The sequence below is a fragment of the Diabrotica virgifera genome, chromosome 9 (genome assembly GCF_917563875.1).
Source record: "Diabrotica virgifera virgifera chromosome 9, PGI_DIABVI_V3a".
Taxonomy (NCBI): domain Eukaryota; kingdom Metazoa; phylum Arthropoda; class Insecta; order Coleoptera; family Chrysomelidae; genus Diabrotica; species Diabrotica virgifera.
Genome location: NC_065451.1, coordinates 204,331,729 through 204,358,813, shown reverse-complemented (window position 1 = coordinate 204,358,813; position 27,085 = coordinate 204,331,729). Strand labels below are relative to the sequence as shown.

General features: G+C 33.4%; 2 protein-coding genes across 3 annotated transcripts; one reads left to right on the top strand and one right to left on the bottom strand.

The window, feature by feature from the left end:
• Positions 1–430: 430 nt before the first annotated feature.
• Positions 431–17,217, top strand: LOC114329776 (uncharacterized protein C16orf52 homolog B). Of its 2 annotated transcripts, XM_050662478.1 has the most exons (4): positions 431–594; positions 652–864; positions 11,898–11,992; positions 16,368–17,217. In XM_050662478.1, the coding sequence occupies exons 1-4, from the start codon at positions 492–494 to the stop codon at positions 16,389–16,391; spliced, it is 435 nt and encodes a 144-aa protein (XP_050518435.1). In that variant the 5' UTR covers positions 431–491; the 3' UTR covers positions 16,392–17,217. The 2 variants fall into 2 exon arrangements, with proteins under 2 accessions (XP_050518435.1, XP_050518434.1); XM_050662477.1 differs by having other exon boundaries at positions 433–594; positions 11,898–17,217.
• Positions 17,218–17,420: 203 nt separating this feature from the next.
• Positions 17,421–26,998, bottom strand: LOC114329786 (respirasome Complex Assembly Factor 1). The gene is made up of 4 exons (XM_050662479.1): positions 26,740–26,998; positions 26,576–26,679; positions 20,317–20,446; positions 17,421–17,728 (listed from the first exon to the last, which is right to left on the bottom strand). Exons 1-4 carry the CDS (start codon positions 26,842–26,844, stop codon positions 17,672–17,674), a joined length of 396 nt encoding a protein of 131 aa, XP_050518436.1. The 5' UTR covers positions 26,845–26,998; the 3' UTR covers positions 17,421–17,671.
• Positions 26,999–27,085: the final 87 nt, after the last annotated feature.

Here is a 27,085-nt window from a genome sequence, read left to right as displayed (position 1 = left end):
ATATAATCTGACAAAAGACAAAAGTGACAAGAAAGAAAAGTGCACAAAAAATATATTTAAAATTCAAAGTACCAAAGAAATTTCTTTTTATATGAGTTTATTTTCGATCGCCTACCTTTCCTATTAAAATATTTTTATTATGTCACATTTATAATTTTTATTGGTTTAGGCCCGGTCTTTTCACTTCCGAATAACTATTTATTAGGAAGTTTATCCGGCAGATTACATGTAAATCTGTCAAATAAACCTCCGAATAACTTATTCGGAGGTGAATTCAAATAAACTTTAAAATTGTATTCTTCCCACTATACACCTATAAATAGGCCCCCTATTTGACAGATCGACACTGTTGCCACATCTAAGACGACGGCCTTGGTTGCTATCACTTTTTTCGACAGTTTCAAGTTTTACAGAATTATAAAAAAGAAGAAGAACTTTGAGAAAAATAAATAGAATAGAACCTTGATGTAAATATTTGTGTAACTGGAATAATGGATAAATTAACTTTAATTTCAGGAACTCTTTTTATGGCGGCCGATATTTTTGCCATAGTTAGTTTGGCTATGCCAGACTGGATCATTACAGATGTAGGAGGTAAGACTTATTTTAATTTTAATTAACAGGAATTAAATTCTCATTCTTGCGATTTAGGAGACACCAGGCTGGGCCTAATGTGGAGTTGTATGACTCTCTACAATAGACCTCAAACGTGTTTCACTCCAGAACTTCAACCAGAATGGCTTTTAGCACTAGTCTGTATTTTTGTTGGATGTATTTGTATCACAACTACCATTATTCTTCTTGCATCTTCACATTGGGATAGAAATGTGGTACCTTATGCAAGATGGGTGGGATTTACAGCTAGTAAGTGTTTTTATATAACTTGTACGAGCTCTAACAATTATAAATATGTTGGACCAGCCAGTTATTATGCCAATTTACCGAAATTCTTTGATAATTGAAAACCGAAGACAACTAAATATTGGAACATTTTTTGCTTTTCCTAGCTTTCTTAAGTTTTATCAGCCTGATGCAAAGAAGGCTTTGAAATCAAACATACGAGTAGGTAGTCAGTTGTCAACACAAATTTTTTGCACCTGTGATTTGAGTATGAATAATTATTAACTGTCACTTTTATAAAGAACACTTATTCGCTCCAAGCGTTAACAAAGTGTCAAATCAAAATCGAACTCCGCCTGTGGTGACAAATGGGTGAATCGAGTAGCTCAGGAGTCACCACTGCCGGTCCTAAGCCCGGATAAAGGAGGAAGGTTGGGCAGTGGGCTGACAACCCACTCCCGGAAAAAACACTGTTACGAAACCTGAACATTTGTCTCAGAATATAGGACGGAACTTTCGGAAACGACTCAAGCTACGAAACATGGACTATGCATTTGGAAACTGGAATGTGAGGACGCTAAATAGACCAGGAGCTCAAACCACACTTCTGCAAGAACTAAAAAGATATAAGCTCATGATTACTGCTCTTCAGGAGACAAGATGGCTGAGGAAAGGTGTCAGGGACACTAAAACGCACACAATTCTATATAGTGGGAAGGAACAAGGAAGCAAAGAATGTGGAATCGCATTTGTGGTGGATAATGATTTTAAGTCAAAAATCATCGACTTCCAGGCAGTCAGTGAAAGGATATGTAAGTTGAGAATTCGCACCCACTTCTTCAACCTAACAATGATAAACATTCACTGTCCAACAGAAGATCAAGAGCAACATACAAAGGAAAGCTTTTACCAACAGCTGGAGATAGTATATGATAATGCGCCAAAAAATGACATCAAGATTATAATGGGTGATATGAATGCTAAAATAGGCAAGGAACCGCAGTTCTATGGCACAATAGGAAAACACTCTGCACAATGAAACAAGCGAGAATGGGGAGTTTTTGATAAATTTTGCCACCAGTAAAAACATGGTTATAAGTTCCACATGCTTCCCACATAAAGGCATACACAAAATGACATGGATTTCACCAGATGGAACCACAACCAATCAAATTGACCATGTGCTGATAGACAAAAGGGCAGCCAGTAGTATCTCCGATGTGAGAACACGACGCAGAGCATGCTGTGGATCAGACCATCTTTTAGTACAAACCAAATTTAGATGCAGAGTTAACAGGAAAAGAAACGAAAGACAACAAAGAACAAACAAACTGGACCTGGAAAAACTGAAGATTCAGGAATGTAAAGAGAAGTTCGAACAAGAAGTCGCAAATGAGTTAAGGGTGCTAGAACTGCACTCCATAGAGGGCAAATAGACTAATATCAAAACAGCAGTACTGACAGCAGCAGCGTCCACCCTGGGAAACAAGAAAAATGAGAGAAGAGCAGCATGGTTTGATGACGAGTGCAGACAAGCAATCGAGGAAAGAAATGAAGCACACAAAATGTACATAACAAGAAGAACATGGGAAAGACGAACATTATTTGAAGTCGCAAGACGGAAAGCACACAAGACATGTAGAAATAAAAAGAGAGCCTATGAAAATGGACAAATAGAAAAAATGGAAGAACATTTCAAAAACAACGAAATTAGAGGGGCTTACGAATACCTAAAAAAGATAAAAAGTGGGTATAAACCTCAAACAAGTCTATGTAAAGATGAAAGTGGGCAAATAATCAGTGACCAACAGAAAGTCACAGAAACCTGGAAGCATTATTTTCAGACACTACTTGGAACTCAAGTAGACATGGAAGATGAAATGGGTATGATCTACGTAGAAGAGAATGGAGTAGAAGCTCCAACCATAGAGGAAGTTTTCGAAGCCATTAAGGCCCAGAAAAACAATAAAGCTCCGGGAGTTGATGAAATACCAGCAGAACTATATAAGGTAGGTGGCGACCACCTAGCAAGTCACATCCACGCGCTCATCAGAGACGTATGGCAAGAAGAGAAAATACCCGACGACTGGAAGAAAAGTATAGTATGCCCGATCTATAAAAAAGGAGACAAACTCCAGTGCAAAAACTACTGTGGAATCTCTCTACTATGTACAGCATATAAAGTCCTCACGTATATTATAAACCAGCGGCTCCAACCACTAGCAGAAAATATTATTGGAGAGTATCAGACGGGCTTCCGACGGGGAAGATCGACACTGGATCAAATATTCACAGTAAAACAGATCTTGAGCAAAGCATGGGAACACGATGTTGATGTTCACAATGTGTTTGTAGACTTCAAACAGGCATATGACTCAGTCAAAAGGAACAAACTATACTATATATTGGCTGAATTGGCAATACCACACAAGTTAATAAGACTCATTAAAGCCACAATGGATGAAACTCAGGTATGTGTACGAATACAACGAATACCACCGGACAGACTTTTTTAACATTTCGCAGGGACTAAAACAGGGAGATGGGCTGGCCCCAACATTGTTTAACCTGGCACTGGAGTATGCGGTTAGGCAAATGCAAACTGGACGAGGAAATCTACTGACCAACCGAACGGTTCAACTGGCCGCTTATGCTGATGATATTAATATTATGAGTAGAACATCAACAGGAGCACAGGAAACATGCAGAGTTAAGAACACAAACAAAAATGCTAGGTCTGGAAATTAACACAGAAAAAACAAAAATAATGACTCAGACGAGAAGAAATATAGTCCCAGAAAACATTATACACGAAGATGACATTGAAACGGTTGAAAAGTTTACATACCTGGGAGTAGAAATATATGCCGACGGATCATAAGATGGAGAAATACGGAAGAGAATAACGCAGGCAAACAGAGCTTATTTTGCCCTCTCCCATATATTTTGGTCTAAAAGTGTCCACCGAAATACAAAGATAAGAATCTATAAAACCTTAATTCGACCAATAACATGCTATGGCAGTGAAGCCTGGGTGCTGAAAGAAACATCCAAAAACAAACTCGACACATTCGAAAGGAAAGTACTTAGGAGAATACTAGGACCTGTGAGGGAAAACGGAATCTTCAGAAGTCGATACAACAACGAGCTTTATCAACTTTATAAGGAAACGCCCCTGTGAGACTTCATTAGATTACAAAGATTGCAATGGGCCGGACATGTGATAAGAATGGGAGAGGATAGGCTACCAAAACGAGCACTGAATGCTAGAATGCAAGGAAAGAGACCGGTTGGGAGGCCACGAAAGTGCTGGGAAGACACAGTAAACAGCGACGCACAAGCCCTTTTAGGAGTCCGTGTATGGAGAAGAGCAGCCACAGACAGGCAAGGGTGGAGGCAAAAAATAAAGGAGGCCAAGGCTCAATTTGGGCTGTAGTGCTGTAGAAGAAGAAATCAAAATCGACCGACCTGCTCATGGTGGCGGTTTTTTTAAATTTTATAAGGACGCTTTGTGTATGTTTAAATGGGATATTTAAAAAAAATGCCATGTCTCGCTAGAGATATTATGTATTAATATAAACAGAAAATAAAAACGCACTTAATCTGATATAAATTCTTCACTTTCCATTATTGATTATCAGTTTGATTATGTATTGTATACGTAACCTCACTATCACAGTTTATGTCTATAAATATTTATTAATGAAAAGAAAATATTTTTGTTGCACTGTAAATTGCACTATAAATTAATAACTAATGAATTCTAACAATTGTATTCAGTTATTACCACTACAAAATAATTTATTCAAGCTTAACAAAATAATCCCATAAGACTCAATGTTAAAACGTCCTTACAAAATTTGACAGCGTATCACGTGACTGTAAATAAAGGGGAGATGCACTGTGCGAATAGTGTTTTCTTTTATTTTCCATAGTAAACCTTCTTTCCTTTCCTTCAAAAACTGTATCAAACTCCAATCTCAACAAACTGGTATATATTATTAACATGACATACGATAAATGTCATTAGAATATAAATATTTTTCCCTTATTCCGCGATGATGAGCTGGCCAAATACCCAAGTAGGTGGAGGCAATAAACTAAAGAAGAAGAAAAGAATACACCTAAATATAACTGTGAATATAAATATAATCATCAACTATGTGACGTCACGGGTAGTTTAAACTATTTTAAAATACAGAATATTTTTCAGAATATATACAGAATTTTTAAATACAGAAGCATGTGCTATATATAAAGCTCTTGAACGGTGTTATGAGAAACAATGGAACAAAATTGTTGTGTGCAGTGATTCACTATCAGTATTAAATGCATTACAAAACTTTAGAGTCACAATTAACAGCAATATACACTTGCGATCATAAAAATCGGGTCACTCGATGAATTATTCAAGTTAAATGTCTCGAATTTTCTAAACCTGTTGTCCAATTTAAGTGATTTTTTAATATGTTATAGCCTTATTCTTTAACAATATCGCTATAATAATATTGTTGGTAAACAGGTAAATTGTCATTGTATACCGGGTGTAACAATCATACTGTGTTTATAACTCAAAGTTCGGAACACCCTGTAAAATGTTTTAGCATAGATAAAATATTGAAATTAAAACTGGATTGTAGCCTTAGGCTTTCTTAACATTTTCTTTTTTGATTCATTTGTTTATGTTGGATAACAAAAAAGTTAGGCACGTTAACAACTAACCATGTTCTTCATCAATATAGGGTGTTTCTAAATAAGTGCGACAAATTTTAAAGGGTAATTCTGCATGAAAAAATAATGACAGTTTGCTTTATAAACATATGTCCGTAAATGCTTCATTTCCGAGATACGGGATGTTGAAATGTTTCTTACAAACTGACGATTGATTTATTGCTCTAAAACCCGTAGAGATATGCAAATGCAATTTGGTAGGTTTTAAGAGGCAGTTATTGTGCTTTTTTTGACATACAATTAATAATTTTATATTCACCATTGGCGTGCATACGGGTATAAACATTTTAGATACATCCCGTATGCACGCCAATGGTGAATATAAAATTCTTAATTGTATGTCAAAAAAATGCGCCATAACTACCTCTTAGCACCTACCAAATTTCATTTGCATATCTCAATCGGTTTTAGAGCATTACATAAATCGTCAGTTTGTAAGAAAACATTCAACATCCCGTATCTCGAAACCGTAGAATTTGCGGACATACGGTTATAAAGAAAACGGTCATTATTTTTTTATGCAGAATTACCCCTTAAAGTTTGACGCACTTTTTTAGAAATACCCTGTATTGATGCAGAACATGGTTACTTGTTAACGTGCCTAACTTGTTTATTATCCAACATAAACAAATAAATCAAAAAAGAGAATGTTAAGAAAGACTAAGGCTACAATCAAGTTTAAATTTCAATATTTTATCTATGCTAATACATTCCACAGGGTGTTCCGAACTTTGAGGAATAAACACAGTACGATTGTTACACCCGGTATATAATGACAATTTACCTGTCTAGCAACAATATTAATATAGCGATATTGTTAAAGAATAAGGCTATAACATACTAAAAAAATCACTCAAATCGGACAACAGGTTTAGAAAATTCGAGACATCTAACTTGAATAATTCATCGATTGACCCGATTTTTATGATCGCAAGTGTATTTATATTAAAAATATTGCAACAATTACTAAAATTATCAGCTTCAACATATAGTGTTAAATTTGTGTGGGTTAAGGGACATTCAGACATATTAGGTAATAGTATTGCGGATTCAATAGCTAAAAATCCACTAAAGTACCCTCAAATATTGATTGAAGAACTTAACACATGTGATCTTTTTGCATACGTTAAACAGCATATTAAATGTAAATGGGATAGACGTTGGATTCAGTTCGGTGAAAGTACAGGCACTAATTTGTTTAAATTACAACCAACAGTAGCTGTTAACCAATTTTACAAAGTTGTTGTACTAAGTAGAAATACAGTGTCGACCATCCTAAGATTAAAAGTAGATCATGGATGTTTCCCGAAGCATCTACATAAAATCGGAGTTCTCCCAACAGGCAGATGTGACTGTGGAACTAGCATAGCTAATCTAAATCATATATTTTTTAACTGTCCCTTAAATCTCAATGCAAGTATGTGGCTGCTACAAGAATTGCTGAAAGCAGGTTTAAGTACTCCCCTAGACTTAAATGTGCTATTAAGTGGGGATAACATTAAAAATTTTAAACTAATTATGACATTTCTTCAAAAAATTAAATTAAAAGTGTGAATGTAAAACTAATCGTTTGAATGAATAGGTATTTCTTTTGTATTATGTAATGTATGAATGAGATATTTACTCTAATTAATTATATTATTTTGTAACCTATGTATGTTTTTAGTTCTTACCGTAGTGAAAAAAAAAATTAATATAGTTGTATTTATTAACATAGTACGTAGGCATTGTTATTTGTAAGCTTTATTTTTTTTTTATTTTTAAGTGTATACTGGACAATTTTATACTTATGAACGAATAATAATTGTATATGTAGTTACGTGGCTAAAGGTTCCGAACCAAGGCCAGAATAAAATAAAATACAGAAGATTATAAATTTGTGCTTCTAAGTTATTATGAGTTTTATTTGAAGCGTGAAATTGTGGAAATCTCATTTTTAAATAAAACTGAACAATATTATGTATTAAAAAAATGTGCAAGTTCCCAATTAAATAAAGTGAATTTGCTCAGCCTATATTCATTTTGACACATTAGGAATAGGAAACATACAACACAAAAATTCCTACCTCACTATTAACTGCTCAAATCAACTTAATCTTTCATTAAAAAAAAAGAAGAATTTTAAATAGTGGGAGTGTATACTAAGCTCATAAAATTTTGTGGAATTCATTTCTTCAAAATATTTATTTTGCACAATAAATAATATTCTCATTGTTATTTTTTATATACAAGAAATGGACATGTTAACAGTATTTATTCATTTATATTTAATGACAGTGACAACATTATATTAACCTAGAAACATAAAAACATTAGTAACTAAGGTAGACATTAGTAGCCTTAGATCTTAACTACTAAATATATAACAGTCCTCCGCCCCAATTCCCAACTACAAGACTAGAGGTGCTGGCAGCAGCTGATCTAAGTGACGTTTCCAAAGTAGACCATCATCTGTTCGTATTTCATAATGTAAGTAACATATGCGTCTGATTACCTTTCCAAATACCCATCGTTGATCACTGCAGTACTTTCTAGCCTGAACTCTGTCTCCCAAGGCAAATTCCCTACCAGGTGTAGGCCTGTCTGATGGAAAGGAAGTTGTGTGTTTGCAAGGTTTTCTTAACATTGCATGAAGATCCGTTCTAATTTCTCGTCCGAACATAAGCTCATACGGAGTGAAACCGTTAACACCTGGTGTACGACGCAAACGTGTTCGTACTTTAAGTAGTTTATCAGTTAAGCTATTGCTCTCCCCCGCTAAGCTGCGCAGGGTCCTTTTTATAGTTTGTACAAATCGTTCTGCTTGACCGTTCGTTGCTGGGTGATATGGAGCAATAGTTCTATGGGTGATACCGCAATTGGATAGAAATTTGTTAAATTCTGCTGAAACAAATTGTCGGCCGTTGTCAGATACAAGCACATAGGGATTTCCGAACGTGGAAAATATTTGTCTTAGCGTTTATATACACCACGAGCTAGTTGTTAACCTTTGTAGATATAATTTCCACCCATTTTGTATATGCATCTACCACAATGAATAGTTGAGAACCAGAAATTGGTCCAGCGAAGTCAATATGGATTCTTTGCCAGGGACCTGTGGGCTCTTCCCAGTGATGTAAATGTGTCTTTGGTGGTTCATTTTGTTCTAAACGGCATGATCTACATGATTTCACTTTTTCTTCAATATCTTTATCAATATTTTTCCAGTAGACATGACTGCGTGCTAGTTGTTTCATCTTTAATATACCAATATGTCCCGCGTGCAGTTCGTTAAGAATAAATTTACGAAATTTATGTGGTATTACTACCCTTGTTCCTCTTAAAATACAGTCATCTTGTAAAGTAAATTCATTGTCTTTGTATCCATATTGTTTCAGAGATTGACCTGTTCTTAGTGCTTTAATTATTTTCTGTAATTCGATATCATTTTTTGTCTCCTTAGCGATTATATCTGGGCTAATTTCTAATATCTGAATTTGCTGTATTTGGTATAAGCCATGTTGATCTATTCATATGTATTTGTGTTCTCAACAGGAAACCGCGACAAAAAGTCTGCGTTAGCATTTTTTGTGCTTGTTCTGTACTGTATATCATAATCAAATCCAGATAAAAAATGAGCATAATGAAAAAGTCTCATTGTACTCAGTTCTGGTAGATTATGGTGGGGATGAAAGATTGATGTTAACGGTTTGTGGTCAGTAATCAGAGTAAATTTTCGTCCATAGCAAAAATGAAAAAAAATTTTTATACCCCAGTATATCGCAGTCGCTTCCTTATCAATCTGACTGTATTTCTTTTCGGCATTGGTTTAAGTTCTTGACGCAAAAGCTATCGGTCTTTCTGAGCCGTCTTCAACTATGTGTGAAAGGACTGCTCCAAGTCCTGTTGGTGAAGCATCCGTGGCTATGATTAGAGGTTTTCTCGGGTCGAAATGTGTTAATACGTTTTCACTTGCAATTTCCGTTTTAATTCTGTTAAAACTTTCTTCGCATTTCACAGTCTAGGTAAACTTGTTATCTTTCTTCAAGAGTTGATTTAGAGGATTTGATATAGACGCAAGATTAGCAATAAATTTGTTGTAGTAATTAGCCATACCCAGAAAAGTTCGCAATTCGTTTATATTAGAAGGCCGTTCCATACCTATTATAGCTTTAATTTTGTCTTTGTTCTTATGGAGCCCATCTTTATTAATTGTATGTCCTAAATAGTTTATGTTCTTTTTAAAAAATTGGCATTTTTCTTTATTCGCCCGTAGGTTATTTTCTTTTAACTTGGTAAGTACCTCTCTTAATCTTAGTAATAGCTGGTCTTCTGTTGATCCTTGATCTATAATGTATAATTTGCTGAAGAAGGTTTGGTTCTTGTAGTTACATTTAACATAAGCAACTCCAGTAGGTTTGATTACTTCTCCTGTGTAAGTTCTTAATATTAAGTCTGTTTTAAAAATTTTCTTTGGAATGTTCAATTGTTTGTACAATTTTAGTGATATAAGAGATAGTGTAGCCCCTGTATCAAATTCCATAGCAACTGGCCTATTTTCAATACTGATTGTAATTGTATGTTTTTCAGATCGTTCATCCTTAACAAGGTTTATTTCGCCGATAGATTCTTCACTTGTATTACTGGTGCAATCTGGAGTGCATTGTTTCTTTTTAAACAAACGTTTGCTAGGTGTCCCTCTATTTGACATTTGTGGCAAGTTCTTTTAATGGCCCAACATTCGTTGGATCTATGATCTGGTTGTCCACATCTGAAACATTTTCCCCTTAAGTCTTTTAATGTTATATTTTCATGTTTTTTCTTGTAAGTACATGATCTTTAATGATGTCGATAATTTGTTCACCTTTTCAATTTCATTACGTATGTCTGCAGATATTTTATTGTTTTCTATTTTTCCCATTTCAATTGATGTAGCTATCTGAACTAATTTTGAGAATGTGTGTGTTTCTCTGTCTTGTAGAATTTTTATTCGAATTTCGCTGTCATGCAATCCTCTGATAAACTGTAACGATAAAAATCCATCTATTGTGGACTTACAACAATTCTGGCATTTGAATTCACAGTTAGAAGCAAGTTTCTTGAGTTCTGCAGCGTATGTTGCAACAGTTTAATTTTGTCGTTGTAAATGTGTAACAAATTTATGTTGTTGAGCCCACAAACTAGGTTTAGGATCAATAAAGTCATCAAGTAGTTTAATTAATTCTTCACAGCTTTTATTTAATGGATCCTCCGGAGAACAAAGATTATGTAAAGTATCATAAAGTTGTGGAGAAATCGTAGATAATAGAAAATAAATTTTACTTTGCTCATCTGTGATGTTATTTAATAGGAAAAATACCGTCAATATCCTTGTAAAGTTATTGTTTCTGTTTCTTGTAATGGTTGAAAATTAACTTTTGGTAATTGTATCTTATTCTCTATGTTTTGAATTTTCGTACTACATAAAACATCTTGGTCGTTTGATCCATTTTTCTTTCGCAAAATTAGGAATTTGGTCTTCATCACTGTATATTTTTCTTCAAATTCAAATCTTTCTTGTGTTTCTTGTTCTATATCTGCGTCTTCAGTTTCTTGTTCGATATCATACTGTATATTTTGAAATTTCTTTATAGTTTCGTCTAATGTATGTAATCTGGATTCAATTTCTTCATTTGTGATTTCTCGTTCATGTAAACAGTTTTCAGTTTTTGTCAGAGTGCCTCGTAAACAGGCTCGTACTTTTTTTAGCTTTTTAATGTCCATTCTACTAATCTCGTCGCCAATTTTATATACAAGAAATGGACATGTTAACAGTATTTATTCATTTATATTTAATGACAGTGACAACATTATATTAATCTAGAAACATAAAAACATTAGTAACTAAGGTAGACATTAGTAGCCTTAGATCTTAACTACTAAATACATAACATTATTGATACATTATAATGGTGTAAATAAATAATTATAGATTGGCTTAAGATTTATGTTATTTATGTCTGTTTACTGTTAATAATACTGGGTATGAGCAGGTTTGTTTGGTTGTCTAGTAATTTCCAGTCACGCCTAGCAACCTAACTTCCCAAAAAAAATACCAACATCACTAGACAGTTGTGTCTCAGATTAGCGAATATACGTTAGTAATCAATTTAAAATATATAATTAGATTGTAAGAATAGTTCCATAAACTATAAAAAATGTTAATTTCATATTTACAATTATTTTAAAAAATTAAACAAAAGAATTTTGGGTAAATTGGCATTTTATTGGCAAAATAACTGCTTACTACAAAATACAGTTGTTAGGGCTCATATTCAGGCCTGTAGTAAAATCCACATTTGTTTTAGTGGTTTTATTCTGCTTGGCTGCTGTGATATTTCCAATGGGCTTTCATGTGGATGAAATAGGAGGACAACCTTACCAGTTGCCAGGCAGCCATCAAGTAGGCATCTCATACATTCTTTTCATTTTATCTCTGTGGATTACTGTGATTTCAGAATTATTTGCCGGAAAAGTATGCCTTCCCCATTTTTAGCATCAAAACGATGTTAAACTTTTATTTGTAATGTTTGTGGTAGTGACTGGGTATGCTTTAATTCAGAGGTTCCCAAACTATTTTTTCTCGTAGACCACTTTAAAAAATATATTGGTTTCGGTGGACCCCCTGCTGCTTTGGGGGGGGGGTAAAAATAAGACATTGAAGGTCTTTTTCGTCTTATTTTCTTTGCTCAATATATCATTTTAAGCGATTTTACAGTGATTTGGAATCTATTTAAACAAATTTGCATTTTTTATCGTAATTTATCAATTGAAAAAATAATGTTTTAATAGAAGGGTTGTCCAAAGTCCAAAATGTGATTATTAGGCATTATAACAAGTTTCTTGTTTTAAAACAAGTTGTTGATCAAACTTTAGCGTAGATAACGTTAAAATATTGTTTTTTCCATTTTTCTCCATTCCCAAAATACATGTTCTTCTATTTGGCTGAAAATTTGCCCACAGATAGCCAAAACACAAGACTTTAATGGTTAAAAGAAAAAGAATTTGTATAGTTTTACAATACAAGAAAAGTTACATGCAATAAAGAGTCAAAATTATATAGTACAGTCGGGTTAGCATTTGATCTTGCATGCCGAGCTACCCAAGCAAGATTCTATTTTTCTAATCTTAAGGGGGTCAATAGTGTAAATTTAAAATCGCGAATAAAGGAGAACCGTTTTTGATCAATATCTCCGCCATATTTAACTTTTCGACAACAAGTGTAAGGACTGAAGTTGTGAAAAATATGATTTCGTATAATTTATTCTATTATAAATTTTTTTGTGCCGTCGATATTTTCCGAGTTATGGAGGAAAGAGTGACAGTTACAGCATAATTATTGAATTATCTCGTTTATTATTAGTTTTATAACAAAAATGTACCCATACAAAAATGGAGAGAGTTAAATTTTATACAATTTTGATTTCTTTCATGTTTTTGCTAAAACCAATATTTCAGGTAGTACGTATGCGGTAAAGGCGCGAGCATAAGCACTGATTGATTTGATAGCAGTGGTTTTTGTTCAATATCTCCGCAATTCTTAACTTTTCGACAAAAATGGTAGGAACTGAAATTGATCCAAATAAATTGTATTTACAATAATTATTATAATTTTCTTAACCATTTTTTTTCGTATGATCGATATTTTCCGAATTAATTGTACTTACAGTAGACGCCTATATTTTTGACTCTGATATTATTCCACGTATTTTTTTTGTATTGTAAAACGATACAAATTCTTTTAACCACTTAAAGTTCTGTGTTTTGGCTATTTGTGGGCAAATTTTCAGTCAAATCGAAAGACATGTGTTTTGGTAATGGAGGAAAATGTGAAAACGGTATTTTAACGTTTTTTACACTAAAATTTTATCAAAAACTTGCTTTTTAATCAAAATAACTTGTTATGATGGATTATAATAACATTTTTGAGTCACTACTATTAAAATATTATTTTTTCCATTGATATTTTACAATAAAAAAATGCAAATTTTTTAAATAAATACCAAATCGCTATAAAATTTTCGTGGACTCCCACTTGCAACTTGTGAACCTTTATTTTTAATTCACGCCAACGTAGACCCCCGTTGAGTCCCTCGTGGACCCCTGGGGGTCCACCTGGACCACTTTGGGAATCACTGCTTTAATTCATATACTAAGTTAAATGGATATTATGGATCAAACTAATAGTCATGAAAAAATCTTAATTAATTACTTGGCAGGTTTGCTACCAAGCAACTTATACAGTGATGAGCGCACTAATAACCGGAAAAATAACGCAAAAGATGGAAAACATATTAGGTTGTGAGATAAAAAGAGATGAAACTAGTAGAGGTGGAAATTATCATTATAAACGTAAAAATTAATATTAAATTACATAGTTTCTTACCTTTAGGCGTCTGTGGCAGGAGTATTTTATAAAATTCTACTGTCACAGTGACAGTTGTCATACTTATCTGATACGTCTAAAGGTAGGAAACTATGTATGTAATGTAATGTTAATTTTTACGTTTATAACAATAATTTCCATCTCCACTAGTTTCATCTCTTTTTGTTTTGTAATGTATTATGTCTTCTATCTTTTGCGTTATTTTAAAAGTCCTTATTCCTATCTTTTTGCGTTAAAAAGACAGGTTGTTGTGATGATTATGAAGATTTTTGTACTCTGAGAGCATTGTGTAAGCAGAGAAGTAGAGATTGTTATGCGGAGTTTGTTGAAAGTACTGAGGAATTACTTAATGAAAATATAAAACCGTTCTATGCGGAGTAATTTTGATATTCCTGGTTGTATGAAGTTGAATGATTCTGTCTATGGTGAGTCTCAGTCAATTGTTGATGCTTTCGCCACCTTCTTCAGCACTGTCTATAATACTTTCACATCTTACCCTGATGACTGGGTTGATCCATCTGATAGCAATCGCTGCCTTATTCACTCTTTTACTATTAAAATAACTAAAGTTTTGGACTGCTTGGATAATCTTGATACTAGTAGGCCCTGATATGATATCGAACTTGTTTTTAAGCAATTGTTCATTTTCTTTGTGTAGACCATTATGGCTTACTTTTAACAGATCCCTGGCAGAGGGCCATTTTCCATCACAGTTTAAGAAAGCCTATGTGAAACCCATACACAAATCTGGTGATAAGTCATTTGTTTGTAATTATCGTTCCATAACAATTCTTTCTGCCATTCCTAAGATTTTTGAAGCCCTGGTAACTGATTTCTTGGCGGATAATTTGAAAAATCAACTACATACTGCTTAACATGGTTTTCTGCCTGGCCATTCTATTTCGACCAACCTTCTTTACACGGATCATATTGTAAGCTTTCGTGGACAGTTTACAGGTGGATTCCATTTAGGTATACTGACCTGTCCAAAGCCTTCGATAAGGTAGATCATTGCCTTTTATTGCATAAATTGGAATGTTTTGGTGTGAGTGGTAAACTTCTTTGCTGGTTGAAAACTTACTTGCGGGACAGGTCTTTATGTGTCAAACTGAATGGTTTCACTTCTAATGAGTATTTTCTACTCTCAGGAGCGCCTCAGGGGTCCCACTTGGGACCTTTATTGTTTGCAGTTTTTATTGACGATGCTATTAAATCATTGACTGACTGCGAAGTGTTGGCATATGCCGATGCTATAAAGTTGTTTTCTTCCGTTCGGGATTACTCTGATTGTGCTAGGCTACAGAAATCTCTCGACTTATCTGCGAATTGGTGTGATAATAACAGATTAGTCATTAATCGTGACAAGTGTCAGGTTATCCAGTTTCATCGATCAGTGGAAATGGTAGATTTTGATTACAATTTGGATGGTTTTTTGATTGAGAGAGTCACTAGCGTCAAGGATCTTGGTGTCATTTTTCAGAGAGGCTTATCCTTTAATTTGCATATTGACTTTATTTGTAATAAGGCTCTTAGGCAGCTAGGGTTTATTAAGAGGCATACAAGAGATTTTCATAACATTTCTTCGCTGAGAATTTTATACAGATCTCTGGTCCGATCTCAGCTTGAAAATTCCACTATAATCTGGTCTCCCTTTGTCCAATCCTCTGTTCAAAAGTTGGAGAGAGTGCAAAGACGGTTCTTTATGCACTGTGCCTTTAAATTACACAGACCTTATTCATATTCTGATATGATGAGATACTTAGAACTTGATCCTCTGTCTACTAGACGAGTTAATTTCGATCTCATCTTCATTTTTAAATTGTTTAACGGAATGATATATTCACCTGAACTGCTTCAATTGGTTTGTTTCCACATTCCTTCCCGTGTCCTTCGTGAGAATACACTATTTCATATTCTTTTTCGTCGAACTAATTATTCTGTGAATATAGGTCTGGTCAGACTTCTTGTTCATGCTAATCGGTTGCCTCATAAAACAGATTTTTTTAACTTGTCCTTAAGTGCCTTTAAACAATCTCTGAAGCGTTAAATTTAATTGTAATTCTATATACCTACATATTTATTTTATGATCTTGTATTTTTCGCATAGACCAACTGGTCTATGCGAAACATACTGGCAATTTAAATAGCTGGTCTATGAGGACGAAACTTGAATACCCCCTTGGCAGCAAACATGTTAAAATAAAAGAAAAATCACTCATTTATGCGATTAGTTATCATTGTAGTCACCAACAATTTTCACCAAATCACATAGCATTTATAACCCAATAATGTCAATGTAATATTTGAATAAAACATGTTTTTGACAATTTTTTGTAAAAATGGTATTCAACGCAGCAAAAGACAAGTTCTATACAGTTTTTCTGTGCTGTAGGTACAATTGCAGCAGAGGATTTAGACATTTACCCCTTGGTAGGGGGCTTCCAATGAAACACCAACCATCCAATGAAAAACAAAGACATAAAAAAACAGCCTATATGCTTTCAGTTGCAACTGTAAAACCGGAAGACTGAGGTCAAACTCACTGTTAATACCACCTTTGGGTTTGACAAAATGTCATTTGTCATTATATCTGTTTTAATTTCAGTACAGTTGTATTTACGGATGCACAGTCACACATGGATCTAATTATGATGGAAGAGCCAGTTCTAATTATGATTTTTTCATGGCTCAATAATAGATATTTACATTCCATAAGGTTTTTCTTAAATTCATATAGAACCCATAGTATTACAAACTCTAAAAGTGTATTAAATCTGTAAAATTGTTGAAGATGTTACTAATTTCATGTAATTCTTTACTGAACTGTGATTTGTGATTCTCAAATGTTTATTTGTTTTATTTAACATAAGACTCAAAGTTTTAGTTTTAACTACAGTATTGTATCTGTTTTATTGTGCTATAGGTAGTAGCCGATACTTTGTTCTCTTCCAAGGTAATATAAGACACCTGAACGGTGGGTTTGTCTTGCAGTCGCAGCTTTTCATTGGTTAGAAATAAATTAAAATTTGTTAAAAATTAATTTCTAACCAATGACAAGCTGCAAAGAAACGACACATCCACTGTTCAGAAGTCTAAAACTGATGTCTTAGCTTAGGAAGTGAACGAAGTATAGTAAGGTTTTGTTGCAGCATTTTATTTTAATCAATTATAGCTCTTTGGTCTGTCCTAGGGTAAGAAAATTGTCTTTTATATTTGTTGATAATAAAAAGTATTCTACAAGAGCTTTTTTATTAAAATTTATATATTACTAGAGGACATAGGTAAAGGCCATGAAGTAATAGATGGACTTTTGGTCACATTAGCTGTAAATATTCAGTGTATGTGGAGGAAATGTTAACAAAGGGATAAAGAATAATAGTTTAACAGTTAACAGTTTAAGCATGATACTATAAATAAAGAGATTAAAAAGGAAATTAAAAAAGTATTATAAAGAAAATGAGTTTATTAAAAACAATATATTTTCATATCCATAACAGGTAATCAGTCGAGTAGGAAAATCTTATATCCACTGATTGTAATATCTTATTTAAAACTGGAAATAGGTAAAAAATTGCTACCTCTTCTTTTTCTAAATTGATACAGTTTCTACAATGGTCACTATTACAAAAATTTTGCAAATTTAAAAAAGGCTGATATTATAAATTATTGGGTTGGAATGAAAAATGAAGGAAATCTTTATGAAAATTTGTCTACTTCATAATATAGTCCGGAATAAATGATTATCCATGTAACCTGCAAAAGAATTATCTCAATAAGTACACATATTGTATTTAGTATACAGTAAGCGCCATGCTGGTAGACACATGTGTACCTAATTTCTAGGTGTGGGCTAATCTGGCCCCTTCTCACCTGTGACTCTTAGGTCTGTCATGTGACTGTCATGAAATTAATCAAAATAATTCTTTTTCCATACAAAAAATACTAGTGAATACTATTGTTACTCATCATCATCATTCTCTTTGCCTTATCCCTATGCGGGGTCGGCTTCCCTAATTGCATTTCTCCACAATTCTATCTTGGGGCATATCAATGTTAATCCCCTTTACCAACATGTCCTGCCTTATCGTCTCCCCCCAGGTCTTCTTTGGTCTTCCTCTTCTACTCCTTCCGCACTTCAGCTATTCTTCGTATTGGGTGGTTAACGTCTCGACGTTGAACATGACCAAACCATCTTAACCTGTGCTCTTCATTTTGGCATCAATTGGTGCCACACCTAGACTTCCCCTAATATATTCATTTCTAATTTTATCCTTTTTTGTCACTCCACTCATCCATCTAAGCATTCTCATTTCCGCCACATGCATTCGCTGTTCCTCTTTCTTTTTCACTGCCCAACATTCAGTTCCGTACATCATAGCTGGTCTTATAGAATTTTCCCTTCAGCTTCATTGGGATTTTTCTGTCACACAACATACCACTCGCTTCTTTCCACTTCATCCATCCAGCCCTCATTCTACTGCATGCATCTCCATCTATTTCTCCATTACTCTGTAATACCGATCCTAGGTACTTAAAACTATTGCTTTTTACAATCATTTCACCATCCAAAGATACCATTTTATTTGTAGTAGCTCCATCTTTAAATGAACATTCCAAATACTCTGTTTTTGTCCTACTAAGTTTTAAACCTCTTTCCTCCAGAGCTTGTCTCCACTGTTCCAGTTTTTGTTCTAAGTCTCTTTCACTATTTCCTACTAACACGACATCATCAGCATACATTAAGCACCATGGAATGTTACCCTGTATTTTCGCTGTTATCTGGTCCAAAACTAATGAGAATAAATACGGACTAAGCACAGAACCTTGATGCAATCCTACTTTCACATGAAATTTATCAGTCTCTCCCACACCTGTCCTAACACTAGTCGTTACTCCCTCATACATATCCCTCACAATCTTTACATATTCACCAGGAACTCCTTTCTTATTGAGTGCCCACCACAGAATCTCTCGAGGAACTCTATCATATGCTTTCTCAAGATCAATGAATACCATATGAGCGTTTGTTTCTTTACTCCTGTATTTTTCCATCAACTGCCTTATAATGAAAATTGCATCTGTTGTTGATCTACCCTGCATAAAGCCAAATTGATTCTCAGATATTTCAGTCTCTTCACATATCCGTCTATCAATTACTCTTTCCCATATTTTCATGGTGTGGCTAAGCAGTTTTATAGCCCTGTAGTTTGTACATTGTTGTATATCTCCCTTGTTTTTGTAAACAGGTATCAGTATACTGCTTCTCCATTCGTCTGGCATTTGTCCAACTTCCATAATTCTATTAAATAGACCTGCTAGCCACCTTGTTCCTGTCTCTCCCAATTTACAAAGAGAACTATAAACTTCAATTACAGCTGTTCTATAATATGTCAACTTTCTGTGTTTATATTGGTTTCTTTACATTTTCTGACATTCTAGATGTCACTAGACATAAAAGTAAACAGTGCAACAGTGTGTTTAGTAGCATGGAAGTTACTTTATATAAAAATAGAAATAATACATATTACACCAGTAGGATGAATATCACTAAATTTTTTGGTTCAGTTTAAAACAGAAAATATGAAAAAATAATAATAGACTTGAATTAATCTGTACAGTTAATCTAGTTATGGTACATGATTTATGATTTCACAACAGGTGATTTAGAGATCATCCAAACTACTGTTCCTTATTAATGGGAAACTGTGAAATACCAAACTCCTCAACAATATCTTTGTATATTAGGTAATTATCGTCTTCAAGAACAAAGAAAAATATGATTAGGTGAATGAAACTATAGGTTTCACAGTCAATATCCCAGTAACATTTTATTTATTTGAATCATTTATCGTTGAAAGGGGGTAAGCACCATTTTCAACTTTTCGAGTTATAGTAAAAAACCCTTCTTTCTTTCTATATGCACGTCATTTGGTGTTAAATGCAGCTTCTCAGTATAAACTATGTCCATGCAGTGCATCAGTGCTTGCTTCCTTTCAACACCAAATTACGCAGATAAAGAAAGAGAGAGGGTTTTTACTGTAACTCGAAAAGTAGAAAATGACGTTTACCCCCTTTCAACAATAATCGATTCATTTATTTATCAACTATTTACTCTTTGAATAAATTGACAAGTTAATCTCACTTTAAATATCTATAACAAAGAAAATTCGTCAGTTTTACGTTAAGTCCGTATTCAATTCGTATCAAAACTGTATCAAAACACAATAAAGATATAATCAGCTAATAAAATCAGTATCAAAATAATTATTGCAAATATCACATCCTACTGTTCCCAAAACAATTGTACACAAATTGAATTGCTTTTTGCATCAAATACATACCAAAAACCCTGCAAAAGAAGTCATAAATCCTTCTTTTGTTAATTCCCAGGCTCCTCCATACTCATCTTCATCAACATTTTGAAAACTATTAAAGTAGAAATACATTATACCTGCATTTATGAGGGCAAATCTAAAAAACAAGATTACACATAAGATAACAAGTACAGTTGTTCCAACGGATCTTTGCACAAACGTAATGATTGATTTGCAAGCAAGTTGTCAAAACATTAAGTGAAACATATAGGTGGAGAGAAGAGAAATGGGAATATCACTGGGAGGCACGGAATTAGAAACGGTAGAGAAATTTAACTACTTGGGCAGTATTTTGAACAACAAAGGAGGGACGGAGGAGGACGTAAAACGGAGAATAGGAATAGCTCAAAACGCATTCAATATGCTAAGGAAAATGTGGTCTTCACGTCAGATGACAAGTAAAACCAAGATAAGATTATTCAACAGCAACGTGAAGACTGTGTTATTATATGGAGCAGAAACTTGGAAAGTGTCAAGAAAATGTATCGGACAGATGCAAGTGTTTATAAATAAATGCCTAAGGAAGATTCTTAACATTTACTGGCCAAACCGCATATCAAACCAAGAATTATGGACAATAACTAACCAGGTACCTATATCTAAGACAATATGCAAAAGGAAATGGAGTTGGATGGGGCACACACTAAGAAGACCTGATACAGACATAGCGAGGCAAGCCCTAGAATACACACCACATGGCAAGAGAAGACCAGGTAGACCCGTAGAAACATGGAAAAGAAGTGTGGACAAAGAAATTAATGCTATTGGGAAAACCTGGGCAGAAATAAAGATTAGTGCAAAGGATAGGACAGAATGGAGGCAGACAGTTGACGCCCTATGCTCCGCATGGAGTGAAGAGGAATAAGTATAAGTATAGGCGGAGAGGCAGTGCTGAAAAATCTCGTTGAATTTACTAAAGCTAAATTTTTCACAGTTGATTACTGTGATTGTGTAGAGAAACATACTGCGGTCAGTCAAGCAAAACATAGAACAGGGGTTACTGATAGGGTATCAAAGTTGTTTTCCTACGAAGGTAATTAAATCCACTTACTAAGGCTGAAAATCAGTACACACATTCTAAATTGAATATAAATAAAAGTTATTATAGTCTGTCAGCTGTATGACGGAACAGAGCCGGTCGGTCAGCCCCAATGAATGTACAGGGTTATTCACTATATTTTGACCACCTTGTAAACTGCTTTATTTACAGAATTAAAAAAAAATGTAAAATAGAAAAGTTATTCGATTTTTAAATTATGATTTTTTGACATATATCGTCGGCTTACTACCAAAACCAACCAACTCCATTTTAAAAGTTTTGGGAAATCTATTTTTTAAACTTTAATTTGAAATTGAAAATCGACTGAATTTAAAAAAAAAATTAATAACTAAAAAATATTTTTGTCATATTTTTCAATTATTAAATCATTATTTAAATTTTAACTATTTAGAATGGGAAATAAGCCACAATATTATTAAAAATTTAAATATAATTTAAATATAGCCACAATATAATTTAAACAAAATTATAGTAAAGCCAGAATTTGATATTAATTTTGAGAGTAAATTAAATGTAAGACCAAATACTTACGATGTCGGGATAGTATCACGAGGTTTTTCGTGGTTTTCCCTCGTGACTTACTATGAGATCTCTAACGCGAGAATGTTAATGTCACCGTTGCATGTGGTTGTCTTTTTAAAGACAGATCACATGCTATGATTTTTTTTGTGACGGATATTCTTTTATTTTATTTTATTTTATTTTATTCAATAAACGGCAGAGCCAATTTACAAAAAATTTATAAAAAAAAATGAAATATTATGGTAAACAGTAAAGATAACCAATTTTAACCTAAAATAACAAATAACAAAAGATAATAAAAATGACAACAATGACAACAATAAAAACCAACAAAATTAAATTAGTAACAATAATAAATAATTAATAAATTATAGGAACTTAGTGCTTTACTTCAGTTACTGAATTATGTATGATTCTTTTAAATACACGAAGACTGTCCACAAATGGATCAAGACTGTTTTGATTATGATTAATTAGACGCAAGGTGCGTGACAATGGGGAGTAAAAGCAATAGTTCGTATTATGATAAGGTATGCGAAAAATTGGGGAAACCCGTCTTTGGACAGTATTGAGGCTTATAGCTTGTAAGATAGTTGGGCAATGATATAGACCATTTAATATTTTATAAATGATTGTTAAATCTGATTTAGCCCTTCTTACTTCCAAGCTATCCAATTTAAATGTTTGATTAACCAGATCATAATTAATGTTAAAACCCTGACGAATATTGATATGAGCTCGAAATGCCAAAGAACGAAGAAATGTTTTCTGGACGGACTCAATATTTCTAATGTGACAATCATAGTAAGGTGACCATATAATTGAGGCATATTCCAGCAATGAGCGCACAAAAGAAACATATAACCTTAAAAAACAATTCGGTGACAGTTGAGAACTATTACGTGTTATAAATCCAAGATTTCGCATACTCCTATTAATCATGTCTGTAATATGTGGTATAAAAGTTAATTTTTCGTCAAACAAAACACCTAAGTCTTTAATACAGTCCACAGATTCAATAACAGTATTGTTCAATATATACATTTTTACAATGGTATTGTTAGAGCGACTGAAGGTAATACTAAAGCATTTTTTAACATTTAATTCTAGACCATTATCAGTACACCATACACATAAGTTATTTAGATCCTTTTGTAGCAGTACAGTGTCTAGTTCGGACTCAATAACCTTATAAAATTTGAAATCGTCCGCAAAGGCCAGAAGTGCAGAATGTAATATTATAGTACTCAGGTCTCTAATAAACAAGTTAAACAAAACAGGGCCTGAGTGAGACCCCTGTGGAACACCTGAAAGCACCTGAATCTCGCTAGATAAGTAATTGTTAATCCGAACGAACTGAGTATGCCCAGTTAACAAACTATAAGAAAATCTTACAAGGCTCTCACCCAAACCCATTGCACTTAGTTTGGCAACAATATGTTTATGACTAACTCTATCGAATGCCCTCGAGAAGTCCGTGTAAACACTGTCTACCTGTTTGGAGCTCTCAAAGGCATTCAACAGGTCAAACTGATACGTTAAAAGGTTGGTCACGGTGGATCTACCTTGAGAAAATCCATGCTGCTCGTCATTTAATATTTTGCGACTGTGCCAGGATAGATGGGTGGAAAATAATTTATCAAAAAGCTTAGGAATAGCTGATAGTATGCTAATCCCTCGATAGTTACGAACGATATTCTTGAGTTGAGGTTGATTTCATGTAATCGAATGAACTATCTTTCAGTAAAGTCGTCCCAGGAACGCAACTCATAAATATTGGCAATATCATTTTAAAGTCTTCTACTTTAAAATGTATTATATGTATCTGAATTGCCGATATAAATGAGTCAAATTAAATAAATTATTAGAAGAATTTTTTTACTAAGCAACAACATTTTTGTTTATGTTAATAGTATTTTGTATTTTGACAACGGCACCCGATTTGGGCGTCAAAACGTTAATAAAAATCATTTTTTAATAATATTGTGGCTTATTTCCCATTCTAAATAGTTAAAATTGTAAAAATGCCACAAGAAAATAGCTTCAGAACAACATTATTTAAATTCAGACGATTTTTCATTTCAAATTAAAGTTTAAAAGGTAGATTTCTCAAAACTTTTAAAAATGGAGTTGGTTGGTTTTGGCAGTAAGCCGACGATATATCATACTAGTGACGTCATCCATCTGGGCGTGATGACGTAATCGACTATTTTTTTTAAATGAGAATAGGGGTCGTGTGCTAGCTCATTTGAAAGGTTATTCAATTCTCTATACAGTGCTATAAGCAGTAAGATCATTATTTATATAGGGTGTCCAAAAAATTTCTTTTTAATTTTATTCATTTGTTGTTTATTATGTATTTACCAATTTTGTACCTACTAGCACTAGTTCTTATTTTGAATTGTTTTTATAATTTGTGTGACATTTTAATTGTATCATGTACTAATGGACTTCAGTCTGTCAATAAATAATAAATAATTATTAATTAAACAATTAATTTAATTAAAAATTTTTTTTGGACACCCTGTATAATTAATCATGTTAATGTCTATATTACTGTATAGAGAATTGAATAACCTTTCAAATAAGTTAGCACACGAGCCCTATTCTCATAAAAAAAAAAATAGTCGATTACGTCATCATGCCCAAATGGATGACGTTCCTAGTATGATATGGATGGCGTTATGCATAACTCGACCAAGCGCCAAAACATAGTTTTGAGATAAATGGCTTCAAAGTTTTTCGGTTCTTGGTTGCTTAATGGTCGCTTAATGGTAAGTGGATTAATGTCGCTTGGTTTAATTTTTTTTTCTTAGTAACCGTTAACGTGACAATAACAGGGATTTTTTCCAAGATAGTTTTAGCTATGTGTCACCAGAATCCGCTGTTCTCGATAATTAAGAAATGGCGCTTGGTCGAGTTATGCATAACGCTGTCCATATATATGTCAAAAAATCATAATTTAAAAATTGAATAACTTTTGTATTTTACATTTTTTTTAATTCTGTAAATAAAGCAGTTTACAAGGGAGTCTGACCGACTATAATAACTTTTATTTATATTTAATTTAGAATGTGTGTACTGATTTTCAGCCTTAGTAAATGGATTTAATTACCTTCGTAGGAAAGCAACTTTGATACCCTCTCAGTAACCCCTGTTCTACGTTTCGTTTGACCGACCGCAGTATGTTTCTCTACACAATCACAGTAATGAACTGTGAAAAATCTAGCTTTAGTAAATTCAAAGAGATTTTTCCTGCCTTTTGGACTAATACATCGGCATGTATAGTCAAAAGCCAAAAAGTAATCTGGAAAATAAACAATAACGAACAAAGTAAGTGCCACATTTATTCCTATTTAAAAAATCGAAAAAAAGTGTTACCGTTTGTAATTAACTGTACAATGTACTGTATTACTAACTCTTAAAATGTATAAATTTGCCATGATTATAATTTTACCACTTTTTGCTCAATTTCTTAAAAACAAATTTTGTGACGCTTACAATGTTATTTGGTGGACCCATTCAATTGTGTTTGAAAATCAAAATTACAATGAAATGTACAAAAAGAAACTAAAAGTTTAAATAACATGAAAAACCGACACAATAAATGAGCCAATGTCACTGAAAATGACAAGCATAAAAATTCTTAGTATCAAAGACATGCCGTATCGCTTATCCTTGTTTAAATTTTTGTGATTTCTATTGATAATTAGCTTAATTTTGTGACACTAGTTTCTGAGTAAAAAAGGGACCTAGTATAAAAAAAGGTTAAAATCCTTTATAAAGGTATATTTAAAATCCCTAAAAAGGGCTACATCACAATCACATAACTAGTTTTCAACTGGTTTACCAGTCATCATCAGTGATTACGTGAGATATACATGCTAACCACCAAGATCTAAATTTACAAAAATATGTGGGTCTAAGCCCTGTAAAAGTAGCCCGTCAAGGAAACATCTGTTTAAAATGCTACATTAAGCGAGGATGTTTAAAGTATTTGACTAATACAGTCAAACCCGCTTATTAGAATACCTCTTAAAGGAATATCCCGGTTTAAGGAATAGAAATTTGAGGACCCAAAACGTTTCTACTACCGACTAATGATCGGTTATTAGAATATCCCGGTTATAGGAATACTTCTGATTAGCACGAAGGCTATTCCAATAAGCGGGTTCAACTGTATTCCCTAGGTAACATCTGAGCTGCGGATTTGACTTGTTCACATGGTGAAAGTATGATGGCAAGTGACTTGATCCACGCTTAATGTAGCATTTTAAACTGATGTTTCCTTGACAGACTAATTTTACGGGGCTTTGACCCACATATTTTTGTAAACTTAGATCTTGGTGGTTAGCATGTACATCTCAGGTAAGCACTGATGATGACTGGTAAACCAGTTGAAAACTAGTTATGTGATTGTGATGTAGCCCTTTTTAGGGATTTTAAATATACCTTTTATAAAGGATTTTAACCTTTTTTTATATCGCATGCTATACAGCCAACTACAGGAAAACTTTTTCCTTGTGGATTTTTTAGTATAAAAAGTAATTTGTGAATAAAGTCATGCATATGCAATCCATTGGAACAGCAGTAGGTATAAATGTTTAGTTTAATAAAAAAAAAGTACTTAATAATTAAACTTACAGCATCAGTCCTAGCAAGCCCTTTAAAGGTATTAGTCCCCAAATTATTCCTAGTATTATACCTAATATTTGTCTGTACCAGTATATGACATCCAAAAATTCTTCCTGAAATAGAGCAATCATTTAATTCTACCTATTTATTAAAGATACTCGCCATGGTCTCACCTTATCTGGCCATTCTGAGTTTGATGTAAAAGCTCTAGTCCACACTGATGGCAAATTGGATTTGGCAGCTCCATTTCTCTCTACTGTTTTCGCTTTCGTACTCATCTTTTCATTAAATAATTTCTACATATATATTTATAAATAACCTAAATTTACAGGGATATGAAAAATGTGAACTGAGGAATTTAATTAAAAATTTGACAAATCACAACATAAATTGAAACGTCATGTGATGACAAGATTACATCTATTCTTCTTTTTTAAAGGATACATTTGAACTACTCTGGAAGTAATTTTTTATGCTATCTATCACTGCACATCCTTCCCAGCAAAGTTTTGTAAATGT

Excerpts from the sequence above, each read along its gene's own strand:
- LOC114329776 (XM_050662477.1), top strand. The coding sequence starts at position 492 with ATGGATAAATTAACTTTAATTTCAGGAACTCTTTTTATGGCGGCCGAT. Across the intron at positions 595-651 it reads GATCATTACAGATGTAGGAG|GAGACACCAGGCTGGGCCTA; the intron begins GTAAGACTTATT and ends CTTGCGATTTAG. Across the intron at positions 865-11,897 it reads ATGGGTGGGATTTACAGCTA|TGGTTTTATTCTGCTTGGCT; the intron begins GTAAGTGTTTTT and ends CATTTGTTTTAG.
- LOC114329786 (XM_050662479.1), bottom strand. The coding sequence starts at position 26,844 with ATGAGTACGAAAGCGAAAACAGTAGAGAGAAATGGAGCTGCCAAATCC. Across the intron at positions 26,680-26,739 it reads ACTCAGAATGGCCAGATAAG|GAAGAATTTTTGGATGTCAT; the intron begins GTGAGACCATGG and ends GCTCTATTTCAG. Across the intron at positions 17,729-20,316 it reads CTTCTTTTGCAGGGTTTTTG|GTTACATGGATAATCATTTA; the intron begins GTATGTATTTGA and ends ATTCTTTTGCAG.